This window comes from Pollicipes pollicipes, unplaced genomic scaffold (assembly GCF_011947565.3).
Source record: "Pollicipes pollicipes isolate AB1234 unplaced genomic scaffold, Ppol_2.1 Scaffold_4911;HRSCAF=5802_pilon_pilon_pilon, whole genome shotgun sequence".
In the NCBI taxonomy this organism is placed as follows: Eukaryota; Metazoa; Arthropoda; class Thecostraca; order Pollicipedomorpha; family Pollicipedidae; genus Pollicipes; species Pollicipes pollicipes.
The window spans coordinates 239,745-264,215 of record NW_023596584.1 but is presented as its reverse complement, the minus strand read 5'-3'; the positions used below and the strand labels follow the sequence as shown (position 1 = coordinate 264,215).

At 51.6% G+C, this 24,471-nt stretch overlaps 2 protein-coding genes across 2 annotated transcripts; one reads left to right on the top strand and one right to left on the bottom strand.

Annotated features, from left to right (window-relative positions):
• Nucleotides 1-2,530: 2,530 nt before the first annotated feature.
• LOC119101908 (uncharacterized) lies at nucleotides 2,531-14,635 on the top strand. The gene is made up of 5 exons (XM_037225298.1): nucleotides 2,531-2,567; nucleotides 11,428-11,496; nucleotides 12,384-12,527; nucleotides 12,888-13,108; nucleotides 13,483-14,635. The coding sequence occupies exons 2-5, from the start codon at nucleotides 11,448-11,450 to the stop codon at nucleotides 13,570-13,572; spliced, it is 504 nt and encodes a 167-aa protein (XP_037081193.1). The 5' UTR covers nucleotides 2,531-2,567; nucleotides 11,428-11,447; the 3' UTR covers nucleotides 13,573-14,635.
• Nucleotides 14,636-15,215: 580 nt separating this feature from the next.
• Nucleotides 15,216-19,320, bottom strand: LOC119101901 (uncharacterized). The gene is made up of 5 exons (XM_037225288.1): nucleotides 19,267-19,320; nucleotides 18,796-18,971; nucleotides 17,554-17,716; nucleotides 17,042-17,187; nucleotides 15,216-16,550 (listed from the first exon to the last, which is right to left on the bottom strand). The coding sequence occupies exons 1-5, from the start codon at nucleotides 19,318-19,320 to the stop codon at nucleotides 16,358-16,360; spliced, it is 732 nt and encodes a 243-aa protein (XP_037081183.1). The 3' UTR covers nucleotides 15,216-16,357.
• Nucleotides 19,321-24,471: the final 5,151 nt, after the last annotated feature.

Genomic DNA, 24,471 nt, shown 5'->3' with positions numbered 1-24,471 from the left:
GCTGTGTGCCAAATGCAAGGTTTTCACGCATGCCCTATTTTTTGGGTCTCACCACCACACCACGAAAGCAGAGCGTGGTGCAAACACCCGCAAGGCCTGGTAGAGAATTTTACTTCACGTATTTCTTTAACCCGAAGAAACTTGAGCACTAAATTGCATCACTCCCGAAATGCAGGAGTGAAAAATTCAAGAAATGTCTTCTAAATTAATTTTACAAGATGAATATCACCATTTGAGCACTCCTGTTACCACATTTTAAGTAAAATCAGCTGATTACACAATTTTGCCACAACGGTATCAGTCTTTATATTTATTTAACCACTTGTTTTTCTTGGTATCATACGAGTGTGATGCCACTTGTATTCTTGTTTCCTTTTCGATTGCCTTTAGAGGTACCATCTGCTGCTTAAAATGTTGACCAATTTCTGCGCAAGATGCTCCAACTGCAAACTTGTACGTAGTTCATACATAAATTGCATTAATTCGCCAGCCGCCCAAACATGTTTGATAGGCACCCAAGAGTAAACAATTCACAGGAAACGAAGAAGACAATTTAAAGCACGGAATTTGTTTTTGCCGCCATTTTTGCCCTGTCAAACCCCCGGTTAACCGTTTTCTTGGTTCATGGCGGTGATCAATAATGATAAATCTAAGCCTTTCGAGTGTCTAACTTACCAGGCTACCTGACAAGGCTATCCTAATGCTATCATACAAAGCTTTGGGACAGACCTGACGCAGCTAATACAGAAGTGTTTGATGGCAAAATTCTGCTCTCTGGAGATGATTATCATGCACACCTCTTACACTTGTTTCGGATGTTAATCTCGTAGGTTGGTGGGCATGAGTAATATTTATATTTGGGGGTTGAGTGGGATGACCCTGTCTGCCAGCAGGCCGTGCAAAAGGTACTGAATTTTTGTTTTGGGGGAGCAGGAAGAAGCCAGTAAGTCTCCTGTGGACCAAGTAATTGCTTACCTTGCCTGCTTTCAACACATGATTGGTAACTAGAGTTAGCTATTTTCTGTTTTAATCCATCGAGTTGTGTCATAAGACAAATTATGATGCCACGGAGCATGCATTGGGCTTATTTTGTTCCACACTTTTATTACTTGCTCCAAATTTCTTGAAGTGGTCCCTCATGGCTGCTTAAACCAGATGTTTTCTATAGTTGTAGTGGTTTTCTGACTGGCAAATGACTGTACTGTATATTTGCGCTATATTTTTAACACAAGGATGCTCTAAGCTGCATAGCAATTATAATATGAGTTAAATATTAGTATGTAACAAATAGTCGGACCATCCCATTTAAAATGTGAAGCCAACATCTCAAACTTTGTCATTAAATATGAATAAACAAGCTTAAATAGATGCCTTTGCTGCAGCTGAAAAAGCAAGCGGCAATACTGGCATGGTCATCTAAAAGTTACGTTACTTTTGGAGAAGAGAGATTGTTTTGTGGAGCATGCCCATTATTGCCCTTGACATAGGTTAACCATGGCAATCAAAATAAGTTGTTCAAAGTCATTTAAAGTGTTTTGATTTGTGTGTTGTCAACTTTGTCTGATGTCAACAAGCATACACAAATGAGCTGAATAAAAATGCAAGTTAAAACCAGCCAAAACCTAGCTTTATCAAGTTTTTATTACAAGCGCTGCTGTCAAAAGATGGGTGAGTTGAGATGATGTTCAACATCATGAGATGATGTTTCCATCATTCCATTCCATTAAGGGAAGGGCATGTGAGACTGTGGGACTGTAGCACAGGCCTACGGGGACCTAGCATTCCACTAGTTGGAAAGTCAATGTATGTCTTGCATTCGCATCAAAGTTGGCTACATTTACTGGCAAGTTTGGATTTGGTTACGCACTCCTCGAGATCCATTGACTGTCACCATTGACTGAGGCCCATTGACTGACAATGACCGCCCGCCTTGTCGTTAGCCGCGGCCAGCTCTGCATGCAGAAACAAACGCTGACGTGTTCGCGAGAGCTGCAGCCCGCGTCTGTCCTCAAACGGAAGCCTGCCAGGTGGCGTTCAATCGACACTCCCCCGCAACCGGAGCTAGGGCGACGCGCTTGCTCGCACAGGCTCAAGCAGGTTAGCGGGCTGTCATGCGTGTCAAGCACTTCTTTTGGACACTGACCGTAAATGTGGGTGTATTTTTCACGTGGGCCATGAGTGGAACCTTATGGTGGATGACGGTGCGCGGCGGAACCTTACGGCCGCGGATGCGATTACATTCAAATAACCGGAAAAACGCGGCCTGGAAAGTATGATCTCATAATGGAGGTTTGCAGACCCCCGACATTTGTATTCAAGTTCCCCTTAAGAAAAGATGTCTCCGGCGCCTGGCGTTGGTGGCGGGGCAGCGGCCGGCCGCGCCGCCGCCGCCGCCCGGCCGCGCAGAGCCGGGATGCGCGCCAGCTGCCGACGCCGTAACGATTTCTGCGGCGCCCCGGGGCCGGCCGGCGGCGGCGCGCGGCGCGCCGCCGCCGGCCGCCGTCCCTCTCCAGAGCGCGCCGCCCAGCCCCCGGACGCAGACGCGCCGCGCCGCTGCCGACTATCAGGTGAGTCGCACCGCCCGCCGCCTCACAGAGCGGAGCGCGGGACGAGCGTGGTGCTCCGCTGTTCGTTAGATGGTGTGGCATGAGGCCATTCGCATCTCAAGTCGTGCTAGGCCGCCGGGAAGGGGAAGGGACCGCGGAGCAGACGCTCTGGCCGGGACGCCGTGGCGCTGACAATGGCCACACTGCTGATGTGCGGCCGGCCACCCTCACCTGCCAGGCACTTGTACTGGGGTGGCGGGACAGCACCGGGCCTATTGGCTTTACGTGGCCCTCGTGCTGTCTGTCTCAGCTCTGACCCTTGGTTATCACACCGTGTGTCTTCTCTCCTAATCCCATTTCCCTCTCTCCTCCTCCCTCTCTCTCACCGCGCTCTCAGCACCTGCCTTTGTGTTGGGATGTGTGAGTCATTCGCTTCTCTGAAACACCGACGCGGCGTGCTCATTTGACGCACTTGCCTGTATTATGAATGTACGCCTATCCATCATACCGAGGGCAGCGAGCCGCGGGGCCCGTGAATCAGACCATTGACCCAACGCGGCGCGCTGGGACAGAGAGGTAACAAGCCGACGGGGAATTCGTGGTTCCATTCAGTTTTGTACTGGTGCCCTCAGGTGTGCGTTAAAGTGTAAATATTTGGCTTCGTTAGGCATTTATAATGAGCCGGTCACATATAATGTTGCAATAAACTTGATGCATGAGCTGCGCCGAACGAAGTAATCCTGGAACATTGTATACCTACGTTTATGGGTGGTGCTAGTAGAACCACAATACACGGATTATGGCCCTTCTTGTCACCTCGAACGGCCATTTCGCCTTAAACACGCGCGGGTGACCGGCTAGATACCCTTCGCTCGGGTGGGGGGTCAATTCAAACACTCCCCCCCCCCTGAGATCTCTGGAACTAAAAGGACTAGAGACACCAAATTCATAGGGTGTGTTGACCTGTACGTGAACTCACTTACGTCAAAATTTGAGGTTCCTAGGTCATGACCTTTGGGTTAAATAAGGTCAAACAGGTTTAAATTTAAGGTTGGTCTCCAAAGTGCCCCCAGAACCTAGATAACTGTTTCTAAGCAGAGTGTCACATGCTCAGGTAAGGTCAGTGACCTTGTTTGACCTTTTGTGGGTCATGGTGACCAAAATCACGCAAGACCGCTCTGAGTTTTGCATTTGAATAAGCGACAAAGATTACGTTAGCCAGCATGTTTCGAAAAAAACAAAATGTTTACCTGGGTCATTGTGGGTCAATGACCTATTCTGATCTCTAAAAAGTCCATGGAAGACGTATAATGTGATTCCTGCTATCAATAAATTTGAAATAAGCACCAAAAACTACCTTATACAGCAAGTTCTCGATGAATACAACAGGCTGGTTTTGACCTTGGTCTGACCTTTATACCTGACCTTAGGTCAACATAATTTGCTCATTCAATATTTGTGCTACCTAAGAAAGCGTCTCAGATATGCATGGCTTCATTTAATACTGCGTTGTTGCATCAGATTGAATGATTCTCTAGAAATCGCCTTCGCTGAAACCATGGCCTGACCTTGACCTGCCATGAGTCAGCGACCTTACAAGGTACATGTAAATTTCGGTCGGCTTTTCTGGTGTTTGTCTGACATTAAAGAGCACTGGTCGTGCATTCGCACATCATGTCGAGCATTTAACAACACAAAATGTGACTGTCATGGATTGGCACGCCAACGTCCCTGCAATTTTTTCGGAAAAGCATTTATGCCCAGGAACATGGAAATACCCCCGTGTTCCGTTCTGCCCTGCTTCCCTTTGCGCTCGATACTTGTGTACACAGTTATTCAACGCAAAACATAACGTTCGTTTGGAATCCACGACAATCAGAATCTTCGTCGTGCATGTCTATATTTTATCACAGTTTAGGTGGTAAAGCCGTTCATTGATGCGAAGTGCACACGTTGGCTCATTACCGTCATTGCCTCGATTCAAAGGCCTCAATTGACCAAGCGTATTCGTCAATACACGCCTTTGAAACACATATCTCATCAAAAGATGTCATATATCATATCCTATCATAGCCGCACCGCGCCAGCAACTTCGCAGCAGCCAGGTAGGTTTCCAAAGGCCTCTTGGAAGATGCTCATCACCTATCAGAAGACGGGCACGCAGCCGACCAATCGCTGCCTGGACTCCCAGCGCGCTGCAGCCACGTCACTATCCGGCGTTCATTGATTGGACGCGGGCCGGTCCGTTTGCGCCAGCTCGATTGACTTTTTTTAATTACATCGCTTGATTCCTTTCCACGCGGCTCTCGGTTTGCCGAAAACTTGGCACGGTTTCGACCCGCATTATGTAGGATTCTCGTAAATTGCTTATTTTTCGTTTTTCGTGCCGATTGAATGGGGACGTCAAAGCTGCCCCGTGTTGCCACGCGGCAGACAAACCACACTTACCCATGCATAATGCATTCAAATGACTTGCAAATACTACAGCAAAGTTTGTCCACGACTTTGCTCCGTGCTGTTGAAAACTATATGTGGCTGCGATCGGTGGTTGCTAAGAGCTGAAACCGTCGAACGAATAACTGTGTGTGTATGGCAAAATGTCCCGGTCGTGAATGCGCTTGCAACGATCCCACTATTTTTTGAAAATGAATAATGTTCCAGTCTGCGGAAAAATTACCCACTTAGTGAGGTTCTTCAAAACACGCGTCAATTCTCATGCATAGTTACACTCGCACGCAAAGAGACCTTCTCGATTCTTAGTTTTTGTACACTTGATTTTTGAAATAGCAACTGCCACCTATGACCAAAGGTCGTCTAGTGTGTCGGCAGTGCTGTCACCATTCGGAGCACCACCTCACCTAGCGGAGTGGCGCTGAACGAGTTTACCTTGGAATGGTAGCGCGTTCGTGGTTAGTGACCTTGAACCGTATTGCCCTCTGGGCGACAAAATGAAATACGGGGTGAGAAACGCCCTTCTATTCTTCGAGCTTTACGCGTGGATACGCTACTGGCGCCGGGGCGGATTCGGCACCAAAGTTTGAAAGAGGATGCTTTCTAGATATCGTCATGGACTTCGGTTAACCAGATCCTTGACCTTCAGCGCCCTCACGACATCGCTTTTCAGTACCGGGGAGTGACACTGTAACACCGGTGAACTGACACTGTGACACCGGTGAACAAACCCTCAAAGCGTGATGACGTCATCACAGGCAAATCCTAGCGTGGGTCCACGAGCCAACACTGAGCACCGCGTCATGACAGGCGATGCTCTGTTCTCTTGGTCCTCGTAGGCCAGCGGTACCCTTCTCTCGCCCGGGCTGCCGGCGTGACGTCACTTCAGAGAGCGCTCTTCGACATCCACTCGCGGCACACGGTGCGTAAAAGACGCAGGGCCACTTGCGCGTCACGTGGACCGCGGACCGGCGGCGATCAATGTCACGTGACATGCGCAGCGGGCCCGAACCAATTAGCGGATGTGATGCAAGTGCGAGCATCGGACATAGATATATGTGGCAAACAAAGCCGGTGGTCTGGGTTTGAAGAGAGCATTGAGAGCCCTCCGCCAGTACCCGACGGCTGGAAAACAGCCGCGAATTCCGTTGCATTTTAGAGAAGCAGCATCAACAGCCGTATAAATCAGCCGCCGGCATTGGTCCGTGTGATTAATTTGCTGGCTCCACAGCTGGTGGGCGGTGCTCGCATGCGGCCGGTGTCAGCGTAGCGGGCAGGTCGTGCCGTCCAGGGGCGGGTCAGCGACCGCTGGCCACGCCCGCCGCGGCTAGTGCCGCGACACGCCGTGGCCGAGCCGGCCGGCCAGGCGGGGGCACTTCCGGCGGCCGGGCCTCGCGCGAGCGGGCCGGGCTGCCAGGCCGGCGCGGCACGGCTCGTGCTGAGAGCACGCAGTGCATCGGCTTGAGGCTACAGTGCTCAGCTTGCTGGAGAGTCTGGCTTGAGGACACTCCATCCCATCTCCGGGGAAGGACACCCGGTGCGGCCGACGTGAAGGCTTTGTTTGAGTTATTGCTCCACATTTGCAGATATTATATCAAGTATCAGACATCATGAAATAAGCTCGCTTATAACTACTAGTGTGCTTTTAAGTGAAAAACTGTTTTAGCAACAAAATGTTTCTATTTAGTATATATGCTGCTTGCTACGCCATTGTTTCATTGCGTCATCGAACGTCTGTACGGCATTAGAGGTGCTGCTAAACTGGCCGTGCGAAATTGGAACTTCAGCACTCATTTGTGGTATTCCAGCTTGCCGACACTCGGTTATGGTTAACGTAACGTGCTCGGTTATGGCGCTACTCTTAGGTTATTCGCGTACAAGTCTTTATAAGTAGTACCCATGTCCAACTTCTTGTATTATGTAGCACAAAATGTGATTCGTGTTCGCCACCGACCCCCTTATCCTCTTTTCTTGCTTTATTCTGAATAATCGCGACGCTCCGTTTATTTGAATCGGACTGTATGCGTCAGCCACTAGTGGGCCGCAAGGCCCCCTCGGAAGAGGACCCCGACCGGGCGCCCAGCGCACACCCCGAGGGGTCCGTGAGCTGGGGCTCAGCGGTTGGCCCCCAGCTCATGTGTCTTGCCCCACCGTTACCCATTCTCCTGCACTCCATAGCCCTGAAAAGATCATTTCTAATCAAAAAGGCTCTAACTCGAATAACCAAACAACCAAATTGTGTTCAAAACTTGCACTGCTTGCACGACATTGAATGAGAGACGATGAAGTCCGTTTTGCATGGCAACCGTGCTGATGAGTGTCCGGCATGCATGACTTGACGGTCGTACTCTTCCCCGCCCTCACACGAGCTCAGGTGGGGGTCAGCTGACGAGTGTCCGGCATGCATGACTTGACGGTCGTATTCTTCCCCGCCCTAACACGAGCTCGGGTGAGGTTTAAATTGACCCCTCAAGTTTTCTCCAAAATGGTTTTCGAATGGCGCGACTACGCTGCGCCAAACTGGGCGTAGCTGTAAAGAATTGATTAGTGAATAGTCCGATTTAAAAAATAATATGTACCTATGAAAGGCCAGAGCTAGGCGATGGCCGTCATCGAAGGACATTTTTTGAGGAATCTTCAAGATGATGCAACAGCGGAGTGTTAGACGAAGCTATGCATATCTGAAATAGTTTCCAATGGAATAAAGAATTGAACTTAGAGTGCATCCAACCCCATTGACCTAGGGTCAGTTACAAAGGTCAGGACGAGGTAAAGATAGCCAGCTTTTTTTGAGAGCTTGGCTTAGTGAGGCAGTCTCTAGTGCTCATTTTGAATTCATTAATGACAGGGACCGCAACAAACATGTTCCATGAGCTTTTTAAAGGTCAGAGTAGTTGATTGACCTAAAATTATCTGGGTCAACATTGTGATTTAGGGAACCTACCTCCTAGCACAATTCCTGGCGTTTATTCGAATAGCAAAATCGTAGCAATCTCGCAGGTCACCGTGACCTTATGAAGGTCGAACAAGGTCACCAACGTCATTGACTTTTTGCGTAGTACTTTTTGCGTCGCGTATCATATAGCTTCTCGGCGGTTGCATAAGGGGGTTCTGAGGGCACTTAAGACACCAATCTTGAATGTGATCTTGTTTGACGTTATTTGACCCTAAGGTCATGAGCTAGGAACTTCAAATGTTGACACGAATGAGCTCACGTAGATTTTAATCTACCCTGAGAATTTGGTGTTTCTAGCTATCTTAGCTATCTTGGCTAGTTATCTTAGTAAGATGTCAGTCGGGCCGAATTGACCCCTACCCGAGCGAAGGGTATTCAGCCGGCCACCCGGGCGCGTGTTAAATGTCGCATGGCCAATGGGGTGGCAGTAATTGAATGACGTTTCTGTGGCGTCAGGCATACTTAAGTGACCTTAAAATAGTTGGTACGAAATAGTCTGCCCATCTTTTCGGGGGTGTTGCACAATGAGTAGGGGGTTTAGGCCTTAAGGAGGGCAGGCTGGGAACGGCACCGCATTATCGCATTATCTTCAAGATGGCAATTTCACTTCAAAACCCCGTACAAAGATGAAACACTTCCTTTAAGGACAAGCTGTCCAGCCGTTTTTGAGCAGGCTTTGTTGGAGAAAAACGCAGTTCGCCTGACTGGGAGGATCTGTTCGAGAAAGGTACGCCGTCTGGCTGAGTAACAGGCCTTTGAGGACAATGCCCACTATTTGAAGAGGGCTCGCCGTCCAACTGAACTGAAGCGTCTGAATTGAGGAGACAATCGTCCGGATGTTTGGAAGACCATGTTTGCAGAGGCCCCAATTTCCGAAGTTTAAGGAAGACGAACTGCCCGTCAGACCGGTACACTGACCCTCGCCTGTGGTGGGCACCAGTGACGTCACATGCCGCTCATCAGCTGTCCTCTGGTACGTCCGTCTGACATATCCGGTCCTCTCCGGTAAACAGTGGGCCGGTACACTGACCCTCGCCTGTGTCGGGTACCAGTGACGTCACATGCCGCTCATCAGCTGTCCTCTGGCACGTCCGGCTGACATGTCCGGTCCTCTCCGGTAAACAGTGGGCCGGACGGCCGCCGGCCACCGAGCACGACCGCTTGTTTAAAAACGGGCCGTCTGGCAACAGGTTCTGCGTTCCGGCTGCTGACAAAACCGGCAGCAGCCGGCACGAGCCGGACCGAGCCCCCCCCCCCCCCCCCCTGCTCCTCTTGCCCTCGTAGTCGACCTGAAGGAATAGTTTGGCATGTTTGTGATCTGAAGGCTGTTTTGGAAGCACTTTTTTCAAATGATTTTCAACATATGCGTTTAATGATTACGTTTTTTGTTATCTGGAGGCTGTTTTGGAAGCGGCTTTTCAAATGATTTTCAACACATGTGTCCTATCAAACAGCAGATGTCTCCTTTTTATCGTGCAGTTTTGCATTATCGTCGCATTGGGTTCAGCGGCTGGACCACATTCTGCTTCTCCCAGATCGCTTTAAAATCCGATTATTAAATGCCTGGAATATGTGCATATGTAACCTGTAGTCACTTAGCGCGTGGGATTTTATCGAAATATAGCATTTGTTGTTGCTTTAAAGTAGATATCGATACGCCTGCTGGCCTAATCCCAGGATTCCCCGTCACAATGGCAGCATGGAAGTTGGCAGCTTACATGTGATCATGCCGTGCTGCATCCTTCTCGTTCATTTTTTTTAACGCCCTGTCCAGTTGTGAGAAAAGCCGTGGCATTGGTTACCTCCACAGACCGTAATATATTGGGGTATAATTTCTGATTACCACTTATAATCCTGCTTCCTTTTTCTGTCCTCAATGTATTTTCATGCAGTGATCAGTACTTTTCCTGCTTTTAGCTACAGCCGCCGATTTTAGCCGGTTTCCCGGGAGGTTCACATTCCCTTGGTTCCTTCACCATGCATGACGACAGCAGGAGGATGCACGATAATGACAACATTTTACGATAATGAGATAGATGATGCAGGGTAATGCACACGTGTTTACCTTCGTCGGCGACGTGTACGCGGAACGAGTTTGGGGGCGCATTGTTGAACTTATATTGAATCCGCATGCTAACAAAAAAAAACTCCCAATCGTCTGGAGGCATTGACTAATAACGAGACCCTTTTATAAAAAACGGAAGTTCCTTCAGAATGTGATACGTGTTGCCCGGTGGCGAATTTTTCTCCACGTGAAAACGCCAGGAGCTATCTGCCGTCGTGGAAGTCGCTATCTGTGGAGATGTCATCACTTCCGCTCACGATCTGAGCGATAGTGTTGCGCTTACGAAACACCGCGATCGACGCCTGCGGCCTTGAGTCATTGCCACTCGGTCATGTGAGAATGTACTCCTTAAACATGCGTCACCCAAGCGTCTGCGGTGTAATGATTTCACATTGCACAAACGGATGTACCTTCGCGGCACTGTCGGACTCGAGCCGTTGCTGGACTCGGACCGCTCAGTTCTCCTCCTGGAAGCATAACAGAACTGACGGAGGGGGAGGAGCGTGCACACCGCCTCCTCTGGGTAGGGCGGCGCCGCCGAGCCCGGCCGCCGACGGCGCTCGATTGATTGTGTTCGCCCGGTCCCGGCGGCGCTACAATCGCTGACTCGACGGAGCCAGAACGGGCGCAGGCGCGCGCAAACCGGCGCGGGTCCGGCCCGGCGCTGGCGAGGGGCGGGAGACGGCGGGGGACTGACGTCAGCCCGTGCATCTCACTGGCGCGCCGTCCGTCAGACACCGGGCGCTCTCCGGCACTCCGGCAGCTCGCTGAGTGGTGCCGGAGCCTGTCGGACTCTCCCGCGCCCTGCTGTGTCCTGCCCACCGCGCAGGGGCGGGCCTCTGATACGCCTCGCATTGATTGGCGTTCACGACAAAAGGGCATTTACGAGGCGGGACCATAACTCACGATGCAAAGTAGACTGCTGCGCCACGGAAGATCGCGTGTCGCTTTACTCGTGGTCAGACGTCCGTGATCGTGACGGATCGGCGGTCCGGCACTACGGGAAGGAGTGGCAGGCACGCGAAAAGTATACGAAGGAGTATACGATATATATATATATATATATATATTTATATATATATATATATATATATATATATATATACATATATATATATATATGTGTATATATATATATATGTATATATATATATATATATATATATATATATATATAAGAGTATACGAAGGGGAGAGGCCAGTGCTTCTCAGCCGACATACTCCCACGCGCATGCGGAACGGCGCTTTGCCGCGGCCGGGATGCGGCTCGCGAGGCATGGCAGGGCCCGGTGTAGCCTCTGTCCTGAACAATGATCCAAGACCTCTACCGCGCAGCGTACCCCGAACGTCCCCGCCTCTGAGAGCGGTCGACGGCGGTCGTCTGAGGCAGTCGCTCACTCTGCCGGCAGGGCACCCAGCCAAGCTGACGATGAAGTGGACTGTGGTGCTGCTGGTATCGCTGTTCTGCGGTCTGACCGGTGAGTCCCCCCCCGCCCCCCCCCCCCCCCACCCCTCGCCCTCCTGGCGGGCGGGCGGGCGGCCTCTGTGGCGCTGTGAATCGTCCCGCAGAAACCGCTGACGGGCTGTTAAATCCTGTCTTCCGGTCCCAATCTGCTGTTGACCAGAGATAGTGGCTGGCTGTGTGACAGCGGGCCCCCATATCACACCCCTGACGGCGGCGGCAGGAAATGGAGACACTGACGGGCGGGGTGAAGTGCATTTGGCAGGGCATATGGCTTGCATGCGGCGTACATAGAACCACTATGTACAGACAAAGCCTGTGAGATCCTGGATGTAGGTACTGTGTGTGGGTTATCTTATCGGTCCCATAGTTACAGCCTGCCGGTGAGATTACACTGGCGGTTTTATCAGCTGCGCGTCCTGCTGCAGTGGCTGTGGAGAAATGGCCAGCTTCTTGTGAAAGTCACACGCATTTGTTTGACTGCGAATTATCAATATCTCGCACTTCGATGAGCTGTTTGAAACTCCGGTACCTTTCTGGCCGACATCTGGACTGTGAATCACTGCAACGTCGGCTTCGGCCCTCTGGATGTTCATAATTGAAAGAACGCTCAAAACGTGCTCTTCTGCATGCATGGTTGAAATGGGTCTGCTGGCACGTTCGTTTTCTCATGACAAATGTTTGGTGGCTGATTTAATATGCCTCCTAGGTTCCTCAACATGTTTAGTTCCCAGCACGCCACCGTCTGGGGTACGAAGGTGTGACAACAAAATGGGACACACTCCAACAGAGCACCATTCCTGGCTTGCAGGAAGCGTTCTGTTCTGTGTGTTCAGCTAAAACTGCCGCTCTGTTCCGCCCTGAGCACGGTCAGTTGGCTGAGACTATGTCGGTGCCCGGCAGCGGCCAAATGCAAGTACCGTCGGGATGGTGACTGGGGCGCGTGCTCGGCTGAGGGCGTTCGCTCCCGTACGGACGTGCTTAAGGCCGAGAAGTCGGACCCCTCCTGCCAGGCCTCCCGCAACATCACCAAAGTCTGCCGCGAAGGTGAGTGACCCTCTTCGCTCGTACCAGCGGGGGTGTGTGTGCAGTGTGCAATTTATGACCAACTCATCCGACCTTTTAAAGTGAGGTTCAGAATAGCCGCGTGCACTGGATTGGGCTGTGAAAGACTAAAAGCAGAGGCCTTGGCATGCATGCGTGTGGTGTTTGTGACGAACTGGCCAGCGTGGTGCTGTCATCAGGCTGTCAGTAAGGGTGTGGCTGACAGACTGTGCCTGCCCCTCCCCCCCCCCCCCCCCAGCACGGGTGTGGCTGACGGACTATGCCCATCGGCACAGGTGTGGCCGACTGACTGTGACTGCCCCTCACTGCGGTTGTGACTGACAGACTGTTCGGACTCGGCAGATTGTCAGTACGTGCGCCGGCGCCAGGCCAGCTGGGCCGAGTGCGACCGCACCTCCAACACGATCGCGGCCACGCGCACCCTGGTGAGCGGCGACGGCTGCCCGGCGCAGGTCATAGAGCTGTTCGACTGCCGCATCCAGCGCCGGTTCGGCCAGGGCGGCCGCCGTCGCCGGCCTGGCAAGAAGGCCGGCGGCAGGAGGAAGGGACAGAAGAAGCAGCAGGTGAGGCAAGCGGCGTCTGGAGGAGGCGGCGGGGTCTGAGGGAGACCTGTAGGTGCTGCGACTGCACGAATGCTGCTCGCCCTTGGTTTGGCTCTTGTTTCAATAGTTCCGGGTCATTTGGTGATTCAGTTCTGTTTTTAACCGACATCTGTGAGAGTCGATTGCCAGCCGAAGACAATTTGCCCTCAGCAGTCGGCTGGAGGTTGTGGTGAAGTCACGGATGGCACTCCGAAATCGGAGGTTGTATGCTACCTTGGTTGAGACTGCGATCACTGATAATTCAAAGGTCAGTTGTATCAGATGCTGACCAGATGATGTATGTGATGCCTTAGTAGCAGCTTAGCTGGTTTTTCCTATAACGCGTGTTGTTTCAGCGGCGCAAGGACAAACAGCAGCGTCGCACGCAGCGGAAACAGGGGCGACAGCAGCGCCGTCAGAATCAGAACAGGAAGAGCCAGAACTAACGATCAGTTCTTCAGCGGCTAGGTGGCAGCACTCGCTTGATTTAACGGTGCCCGAGAATCTTACCTGTGCGGGCTTGCTGCTCAACGTCATCTACGCGTGCAAAAGTATTGTAAAAAACCACCAATCGGTATGATTTGATGTAACACGCAGCGAGTGGCCAATGCGTGACACTCCGACACTACTCGAGTGGCAGATGTTGGACGTGCGGTGTTCGCGGACGCGCCCCGTACGGAACAAGTGGGTATCGATGGCCATCGTGCGCGCTCTTGCCTCCCCAATATGTGTAGCGGCCAGACGTGTCGGGCCTATGTCCTTCGTTGCAGCATGATTCCGGGACAAGCTGTCCTGCCTCTGCTGCAGCGCCGCTCCTTAACGCGTGTCATTTCGGGGACTGCCGCAGGAAGCCACGGTCATTGGAGGACTCCTCATGACGAAAGTGCTATGTTGTCACTGTTCACGTGTCTCCAACGATTGTTGGCATTTTTGGATGCTTGATAATAGTTTGTCAAAAATGGGATGTAGTCTTGCGCAGTGATGTACATCTTTCAGATGCGTAAAAGATTCCGGTGTCAAGTATGTCCAAAAGTAGAGCAGCTTGCGCTGAGCCCTGCATTGTTTGCTACTGCTGCGATTAGTGCTATTGTTAGACCTTATCAACCTGCATACATTCTCAACTTTGCGTGTCTATTTGTCGTTGTCAGCATCGTTGCGAAACTTTTGAACGTTCCATGTTAAACCAGTTTTTTACCGACGGGCGGTCAGAGGAAGCTGTGCCATTTCTTGCGTGTTACCTTTTTTGGTAGTATTGAGCTGGCTCATTGGAACGCAAACGAATTTTGACGTTTTAAGTGATTGACTTTAATAGCATAGTCATGATGGTATTCCATGCCTATGGCAGTCCATCACCGTCGTACTTACCAGCGACCGTTCATTCAGGACACCCTGCTCGGACATGCGCCTCTGACTGTTTAGCGGCCGGTGTGATGTGTTTATGTTTCATCGTGCAGGGTGCGTGGTCGGTCTGTGTTCAAAGGTATCTAAATAAAATTTGCATTCCGCCTGTTTGACCGTCTTACGCCAGATGTCTCTGTCTGCGAGAAAGCGGCAAACCATTTGCGCGCTCCGTAGTTTGTGTCATGTTACTTTCAAGCGCAGACGCCCAATTCCAGACTGTTGTGTTTTCCATTTCGGGGTGCCCTCTAATCCTGCATGGTGTCTATCGTAAGCATTTGGCGAAATCGGTACGTAAGGAGGAAAACACCGGCCGTATCATATAAATGCTGGCGTTCATGAAGCCTTCGTAAAACTGTCATTATTACACTATAAATTGTCATTATTTGTAAGATTTGGTTGAAGGTCCACAACTACCGTGTACATTTTTTGCGCTCAGAATCGCCTATCCAATGTAATGTTGTTTACCGTCTATCAGCACCTCTACTCAATTCGGAGATATACAAGGGTATCCCTCCTAGCGCAACCTGCGCATGTACTTGCGAAGCTAGAGAATACCTTGTTAAGAGAAGTTCTTCGTCTTTTAAAAATTACTCTTATAGCACTTCTTCTCAAGCATTTTTTTATATTTTTGGCCGCCATAAAACGTACAAAACCAGGTCATGAGGTACGAAATTCATAACAGCTCACACCCACACACAACTAAATCGATAACACCTATGTTAAACTCAAAGCAGATGTGTGCATATGGAAAGAGGAGCATCAGCTAGTGCATCAGCTGTAAAATGGTATAGGTTCGCAGGCAAATTGGGCAGGTTGTAAGCCGGGCGGATGACGGGCAGCACAACCCGACAGTTGTCTTGTGAAATGCACGCGTTGATCAGCTGAAATCAATACCGCATTTGCTTGGGTCGTAGATGATATCGTTAAACCATACTCACCCGCTAATACAGGAAGGTTTAGATTAACGCGATGCACATTGTCCCTCTATGCCGACCACACAGCGATGCACAATGTCCCCCTGCGCCGACCGCTCACTCTGGACATAGCTGCTCTAGTGTTCGATCTAGTTTCTTAAGTTCTAGGTTCCGATCTAGTGGTATCGATATCTATGGCGACACGTATATGTTGCAGCTTCCCTGTGCGCTGGCTTCGCCGAGCAGTCTTCAGAGACGTGCTTTAAAAGTAGCATGTGCTATGATTGGAAAATGGCCTTTGAGAATCTCCAAACCAAACAGGCGGTATGAACCCACTACAGTGGCATAACAAGTCACATGCTTTACGAGCATTTAATCTAACTTGAATAACGAGATATCACACATGAATACATCTACAACAGCCACGTCTGCCCTGCCGACAACAGTCATCTACAACGGTCACAAATACAACAGTTAACAGATAGACAAGCCCGACGTAATTGCGCAGCCCTGGGGTCAGCTGCGATTATAGCTGTCGTTCGCATCCTTTGTATATTGTGAACAAATGCTTCCCATTGGTTTAAGGAAATGTCGGCATTTAAAACACGCCTGCGATGGAAGAGGCTCATTCGATTTCAGACGTCACCTTTCCACAACATAAAATACAGCACACGCGTCTGAACCCAATGTTAAACACGAGTAACAGCCGGCTCGGCCTCACTTGAATACTCTGCGCCCAGCCAGTGTCGCCCAGGATCCTCAGTCCCCATCAGCCACTCAGCGGGCGCCGCTGCCCCGCCGCAGACGCCAGGGGCCCGTCGCTAGCGCGGGCGCCTCTGGCGGCGGGCGGACCTCGGCGAGGTGCGCGTCCGATCTCCACGCTGGGATGGCGCCCCAGCCGGTGGGCGGCGGCGGACTACCCGCTGGTCCTGCTGATGTTGCCGAGCGGCAGCAGGGCGTCCTCGCCCAGCATGTCCGGGATGAAGTTGAACACGGACAGGGGACACTCGGGGTAGGCGGGCCGGCAGCGGTCGCGGCCGCCTGGCTGGGCGCCCAGCTGGCGCGCCTGCTGGTAGTCGGACATGAACGAGAAGTCGCCCTCCTTCGGCCTGTGGACGCCAGAGCGGGTGACGGCCGGTCAGCACCCAGGTCAGGTCAGGCCAGGCGTGGTCACATGGCACCAGCCCCGGCCGGCCGATCCAGGGGTTCATCGCGAGGGCAGGCATGGCTTGGAACCCCGGCAACCCTGGGAGACTGGGCGACCAAATCACCGCGCTTTTTACATCACGAGAGTGAATGTGAAACCTGCGACGAACACTGGGTTCTGCATACAACGAGGCTTTGAATATTACGTTGGTCTGATCACAATTTTTTACTTGGAGAGCATGACGGCATGTCCTCTGCTCGGCCACCACACTCCACGCTGTGACAGATTACGTACTGGTAGACGCACAAACCTGCCTCACTGAGGCTCCGCCACCTTATGGCAAGATCAGCGCCCGTCTCCGTTGACACCGCCCTGATCTGGGGAAATGAGGGGGGGGGGGGGGAAGAGACGGAGGCCTAAACATGAGCTACGGTGTTCAGCGTCGGCACTAACGTCAGGAAGTAGGTGATCAGCTCGCCGACGAATGTCCACTCGGCGACGGGCGACTCCTGCAGCTCGCAGATGGTGCGCAACAGGCAGGACTTGCCGTCCACGCCCAGCTCCGCCATGGCCGTCTCCAGCGACTGGAAGATGTTGTACTGCAACGCAACGGGGCCGGCTTATTGCCTGCCGTTTGTGGGGCCCGTGGTGGTGGTGTCGGGTCTGTCGTGTGGTTATGTTGATTGATCGTAATGGTCGTTGTATCGCCGTTATGCTGAAGGCTGCCGCCAGTTGATTGTCACGTCCCCGCCCCCCCCCCCCCCCCACCCCCACCCACCCCCACCCCCCTCCCCCCGCCCTTTCTCTCATTCTCTCAAGGCATCACAGCCCTAGAAGCTTAACACCGTCAGATTATGGTCATGGTAACGGCGACCCGCCTCAGTCTCCCAGGATCCTTGCTGACCCGACGCGCCGCGCCGACCTCGCGCCCTCCAGCCTGGGGTCACCGCGAGCTCGGCGCTCACCTGGTCCTCGGCCACGGCGCGGCCGGTGAAGAAGAGCGAGGCTCCCTGCGCCGCCTGCTGGCGCAGGGAGCTGGACGCGAGCTGCCTCAGCGCCTCGGTCGAGGCCGACTGGGCTCCGCTCGAGGACACCTCCTGGGCCACCAGGCTGGCGATCTCCCGCGCGCTGAGGGGCACACGGCGCCGGTCAGGCGGGGTGCCGACGGGCTGCGGGCACTGCGGAGTCGCGCAGTGTCTTGTTCTCAGTCCGTTGGCAGGCACGGACGTTCAGCTCAGGTATCTTACTACAGCGCTCTCGCAAGGCTGAGAGGCACGTCTGGCCATGCAAGCTTTGCCGTTCTGCCTAAACGATCAGTGTCTGACCGCACTTGAGTCTCAGACTTATTTTGGGTCTACCCTCGCGGCTGAAATTTTACCTTGTTCAGCAATGCTTCATTTTATACTCGTATGAGCAGAAACAGCAGCATAGCAATATGCCAGAGGAATTCGTTGCAAGCAAGACTCGCAATAGAAGAACAAGGTGGATTTGTTGTTGGAACGGTAACCTTATAATACCATGCATCCATGCATGCAGTGAAAAATCAGCGATCGATTCCGGTGGCGTTGGGTCGGGCCAGGCCAGAGTAAGCTGGGTCAGGGTCGCGCTGCGTCGGACCTGCTCAGGTCGAGACACCTCGAGCAAGACCGGACTGGGCACAGTCGTGTCAGGCGGGTCGGATCCAGCGGGGTCAGGTCAGATTAGAGCTGAGTCGGGATAGGTCAGGGTAGTTTTCACAGTCTGGCCATCATGAGTCTGGGCAACCCAACCAGACACGGACATACCAGGAACAGCTGAAACAAAACTTGTGTCCGACTTGTTTTGCCTCAGACCATTCAGGCGGTAAAATTAGTCGCTTTGGCTGACTCACCTGGGTTCAATCTGTCGTCCACTGAACAACTCATCCAGATTATAGAAGATGGGAATGCGGGCCCACACCTCGAATGTGCTCCAGGGCACCTCAAACCCGACCTCAATCTTCCAGACTGCGCCGGGCGCAACGAAGCGCCTGGTGCGCGGCGCCATCCTGCGCATGCGCACGTGACAGTTGCCTTCTGGGTCGAACAGGACGGTGTCAGAGGCGAGCGCCAGCGCCACGGAGGTCGCCAGCAGCAGGGCGGCGCGCCGCATGGCTGCAACAGAGCGGCGCACCGTGAGGGGGCTGGCGCCGCCTCTGACCGGTCCCGGCCGGCCGCGCGCGCACCCACCTCACGGCGCTGAAGAGCGGCCGCACGAAGAACCGCAGCGGCCCGAACCAGATCTGGTAGAGGCCGACCGGCGGCTGCGGCACGATCAGCTTCGACTCGAACCGGATGTTGGCCGTGTCCGGCAGGCTGGTGGTGCGACGCCGGCGCAGCAGGATGCGTGGCCGAGCCTCGTCCGGCTCGTCGGCCGGGCCGGCCGGCTCGTCGGCCAGGCCGGCCTGCTCGGCCAGCACCTCGGACAGCGCGCAGCAGCAGAGTACGGCGGCGGCGAGCCTCATCGTGCCGGACTGCTGGCGCGAGGCCCAGAGACGCGGCGTAGACAGGGGCACCGGCGCCGGGGAGCGACACAGACACCACAGGATCCGGCAGGACGGGCGCCGATAGCTGGCGCTGCACGGCGCACGTCCGTCACTTGGTTTGGGGATGAATGTGCGGTGCTGGGACGTGCATGGGACTGAAGGGGAGTGAACTTACGTCGACCAATAGGGAGCCGATGTACGTCAATTTGGAGGGGGAATAGAGGAGCATAATAATTCGGCCCAAGACAACAAACAGATGTTTGGCAATCCCTTTCAAAAATGAATGTGCTAACCAGATGAAGATTAATTTTAGCATTTCCATATATATATATATATATATATATATATATATATATATATATATATATATATATGTATATATAGATTGTGTGTGTATGTATATGCGCGTTAAATACTTTGCATAGACTGTCTCCCATGGTCCTCAAATTTGCTTTCTTGGTTAAATGGAGGGATGAAGCATTTCATTTTATGGAATTGAGCATAATTATAGTAAAATCTGAATACGAGCAGGTAGGGTGTGCAGACAGAAGTGATAGATCACTTTACCGAAAGTCAATAAATAGCATGGTCTAGGAAAGTAGATACTAAATCTCACTTGCTGAGCGCAACAGACACCAGAATAGTTTTAGCACATGTGAGCCAACCACGTTAGAATCAAAATCAAACATTGCCGACGAACGACAGACACCTTCCAAGGAAGAATTCAGAGGCATCGCGCTCCTCTCAACAGGCGAGCATACATCTCACGTTTCGAGCACCAGCACATGCATCCAGATGTGCTCACCTGTCTCTGATGAGGTAGGCGGTGGCTGGGACGGCCGCGTGCTGCCCCCGTGAGCACCTGGACACCACTGCCGAGAGCGGCGCGGCGCGACCTCTCGTCACGTTAGCACGCGGACGTGGCCGTGATTTGTGGATCGGCGCTGCCTATCAGCAGTGCGTGCATTACACAGAAAACAGGATTACGGCCGGGTGTAATCCCCGCGACAGGGGAAGCGGGTGGCTCACAGCGGACGGGCTGCGCTATCACCAGGCAACCCACATTCGCGACAAACAGACCGGACGTACATCACGTCTGTTGGAAGTAGCACATCGATTGTAATTAAACATTGGAAAGAAAGACACACCTGACACAGGATGTCAGGACTCGCCGGCGATTCCATACGCAAAGCGGTCTCGTTTGCATGACAGTTGAGAAACATATGTCATAGCACTAACAACCAGAATGCATTAAACACTGATTTGTCTTGCATCTCTCGCGAGCTTGCTATGATCGTGATGACATCGATCGAGTTTAAAATGTGGAAATTCCTCCAAAAAGAGATGCACGGCGCCAGTCACTGGCGTCGTAATGCACCCACACTGTGTGGATACATTACAGACCAGCATGGAGTCGGCGAGGTTTGGCTGGTGCCAGCGCTGGAGTCCGCTTTCAATGCGTTTAACACAGTACGGAATCTCCGCTGGCATCGACAAAGCCTCGACGTTTCCAACTCGGACACCACTCCGAGGTCGTGGGCCGCTTTCTTAAGAGCGGATGAAATACTGACATCGATGTCTGGTCTTGAACTCCGTCAGAACGTTGCGCTCGAGGTGAAGACAGACCAGAAATAACTGCAATAAATTTACTCTAAAATTAACCTTTGTATTCAAAGTGCATGAGCACGACGTCAAGAACAATTAACAAGCCCTCTACAACTTTGGCTGGCCATAAAACAGATGTGATCTGTTCTCACCGGACTTATTTGGTAGAAAGGTCTCTCACTCACTCGACTGATTTCATTGGGTTAAAGGTTCCGCGGGGGGGGGCATGACCGGAGGACCAAGAGCGGATGCCGGATTTACGGCTAGCAGGTCAAAGACAAGGGCACCAGGTACAACTTATCTGGCCATACCAAGCACATGGAGACCTTCTAGAGGGTGATGATGACCCTCGGGGAAGGAGATCGGCCGGCTGCGTGACTCGCTCCGTACATCGGCTGCAGCTTCCTAGATACAGCGCCAAGGGAATTGACTGGCGTCTTGCCCAACACATTTACACTGAGCCCCAGCGGCGCAGTGAGGTGCATCGCGGGAGGCAACAAGGGCATGACGGAGTCGTTTCTCGCGGCTATAACAAGACAGCAGACGGAAGTCACCCGACGGAAAGAAGTGGTCGGATGAATGCCGGATAAACTTAAATGTGCATGGAGCGAACATGTGAGATATTGGGTTTATGTTTCGCTTAGCTGCAGATGTCTTATACAGGCTACTGTAAATATGTTGACAGCATATTTGTACATTTCCATCATGTTGATTGGTGTGTTATGTTGTGATTTATGATCTGGTCTTCCATACCACACAATACTCTCTGTACAAAGAGGATGCCTACCTTGCAAAAATGGAATCTAAAGTTATGCAAACTAAAAGTTAGGATGCTGTAATATACCGGAAATTGTTATGATATATGCAGCAATCGAGCCGTAATGCTTGAGCACCACGCCAAAAATATATGTTGCATTGCTATAAGGCATTCAGGAGAGTGGCTTTATTAAACAGCAGGACACAAGTAGTATCACAGGCTTCTACATTGCAACCAAGCCAAGCAAAGGCTGTGAGAAGTTCTACCTTTGTATGACGGAGTTCGTAACTAAGATGTTAAACCGAATGTAAATATTCAACGCTTCAAAAAACTGTTGTCAAGACCGAAACAAATTTTCCAATACTTGCAATCCGTGATACAGATCCACGACATGCAACAAATCGCGTCGATACCTTGTTTGGCTGCTTAGTAAAAGCCAGTGGAATTTACCGCCAGCCTTGCCGAGCTGTGCTCCCGGAGCAGCATGGATGACGTCACGCGCTGGGGCCGGTAGAAGACAAGTCTATAGCAGAGCAGAACGCTATTCACTGTTGCAAGCAAAATGAGTAGCTCGGCGCGACCGGCGTCAACAGACCATCTCGGTGGTCCGCAAGGCCGTACGTTGGAGTACGTTGGAGCGGCCTTCCACGGCCAATCCAACGTACTTTCATGGAAGACATGCCACGTCTTCACTGGCCATCCTGAGCAAGCCATGGCGAAAAAGGCAAACATTCGGCGATGTTTTGACATGATGTCAACAAGATTGTGCTCCCTCAGTATCAGTTATGTATCAGCCTCAGTCCATCTACTTGGGCCATTTCCACTTAGACTGACCTTTCCTTATCTCATAATCGTTTTCTGGCTATAGCGTTCCAGAGAAATGACTGAGTGAATTCGGTTCGCCATGTTGCGTCTGGTTTCCATCTACAGATTGACTTAGTTTATATATTTTGAGCTGAATGAGCCTTTTATTTGCTTTATGGTTTTCCTAAATGCAGACTGCTTTGTCAGAGCTCTTACTTTGCCATATGTCAATTGCACTGGGGGGGGGGGGGGGGGGGGGCGTGGGCACCACTCGGACACTTTCGAAGCCTCCGCTTGGCAAAACAACCCACGCTGCCGGCGAGTATGATTCTGATGCAACTAACAGCTTTTTACATCTGTTTGACGTCTACTTCCTCCAGAGTTAGGGAGACTGCCTTGCTTAACTAACGTGCGATGCGAAGTGGTGCCTTGCATACAGCCCGGGCCCCGCGGAGGTGTACGTTCAGGTACGGCGCGGCTGATTCGAACGGTAGTGATCGCGTGCAGCTGTTGTTGCTACAAAAAAGCTTGCTGCAGGAGGTACCATACAACGTGTCGCGACTAAGACTTCTGTCAGCGCTCGCTCACATTTCTGCTGAGCAAGAAGCAATGTATGCCCAGAAAGGCGGGGTTGACCGTATAAGACACGTGATAGCCTGATTCTCTGTTCAGTCTGACATTATTGGTTATACCAACCACTGCACTGGTGCAGTTTTCTATGAGCATATTTTGTGGCTAGTCTACTGCCGGGTGAGATAGGATTGAACGTGCGCATGCCTGTCCAGCTCCAACGGTTTTCGAATGAAACGCCGTCGTGTGGCACATTGCCTTGGTATATCCATACGACTGCAACGGCAAGCATACTCGTAGAACGTGCCACAGTCACCACATGCGAAGTACGAAATAATATTTAGTTGAGAGGAAAATCACCTCGCTACTGACAGTAGAATTTTGCGCCGGAAAAAACAATACAAAATATATATCATCTGTCGCATTTGCTACTCGCCAGAACAATATGGCCTAGGATGCAAACTGGTTATCAGCAACCATATCTTTTCCGCTACCAATAATTCCCTGCAACATTTCGTGCGATGCGACTAACCTTAGGCAATGCGACTTACGCGTCCCGCTAAGGTTGCAATGTTGCCTGGAATACCCTGAGACATGGGCCGCTCATCCCTCCTGCAAGCTTTGTCCAGCTTATCCGTGCCTCGATGAGATGGACTGGATTTGGGGCTCAAATGAACAAGCCCATCTAACGTTTATATGCACTGACAATAAATGCATTTGGCATATTTTTGCAAGGTATGTCGTGCACCTATTAAAAATCAGCCGTATAATTTAAATACGTATGTCCAAAACACATTCATGGCAAAGTGTATCCACCCCAGCTACTTGCGGCAAGTGCCTAAAATAACAGCTTTTGTCGTGAAGCTTTTTGCAGTGATCTGTATATTATCTTCATAATATAATTTGTGTAATATCCACCGCCACTTGAGCCGTTTATATTTACGGAATGTAACTGAAGTGGACTGTATACATTGCTGCAATTCTCTGAGCCCTCCGCAACAAAATATTCCGCATCACCGATCCAGTTGGCGCGTGCATGCACACCAATACCGCATGCTTTGTTTGGGGCACGATGGCGTTTAATCACTGCATGTGTCACTTCCCATTGCGTTACTGAATGCCGCACATCAACCACAATATGCTATTCATGAGAAGGCGTGACGTGAAGCTTTCTTAAAGTATTACCGGAGTGAGCTGGCGGAGGAAAACATAGCGCGCAAGCACTCCCGGGGAATATTGTTCGCTCGATTTTCGCGTTAAGTGTGGCGTATTCTCTTGTTGTGTTGCACAACACATGCCTCATTTCTTCCAAGGGAAGATGGTTAGAGCTGAGTGCACCTTGCCGCAACCCGTAGAGGTTTGGGGTGGCTGCCATTTCCCTGGCTTTTGGGGAGAAATCTGCCCAAATCACAACGCGTTTTGGTCGCAGAACACACTCCTAGGCTCAGCCTGCTTATCCTTATCACGGAGAAAGCTTCATGGATCTGAGTGCTGTGTAATCGGGTGAATACGTCAGATCGAACAGCGTGAATAAGGGCATAAACATTGCTCAGTGATCAGGTAATCCTGTTTGTGCTCGTCCAGTTCCGTGACCCAGTGGCCTGTGAAGCGAGGTGCGCTTCCCGAAAGCCTTAGTGTGTCCCA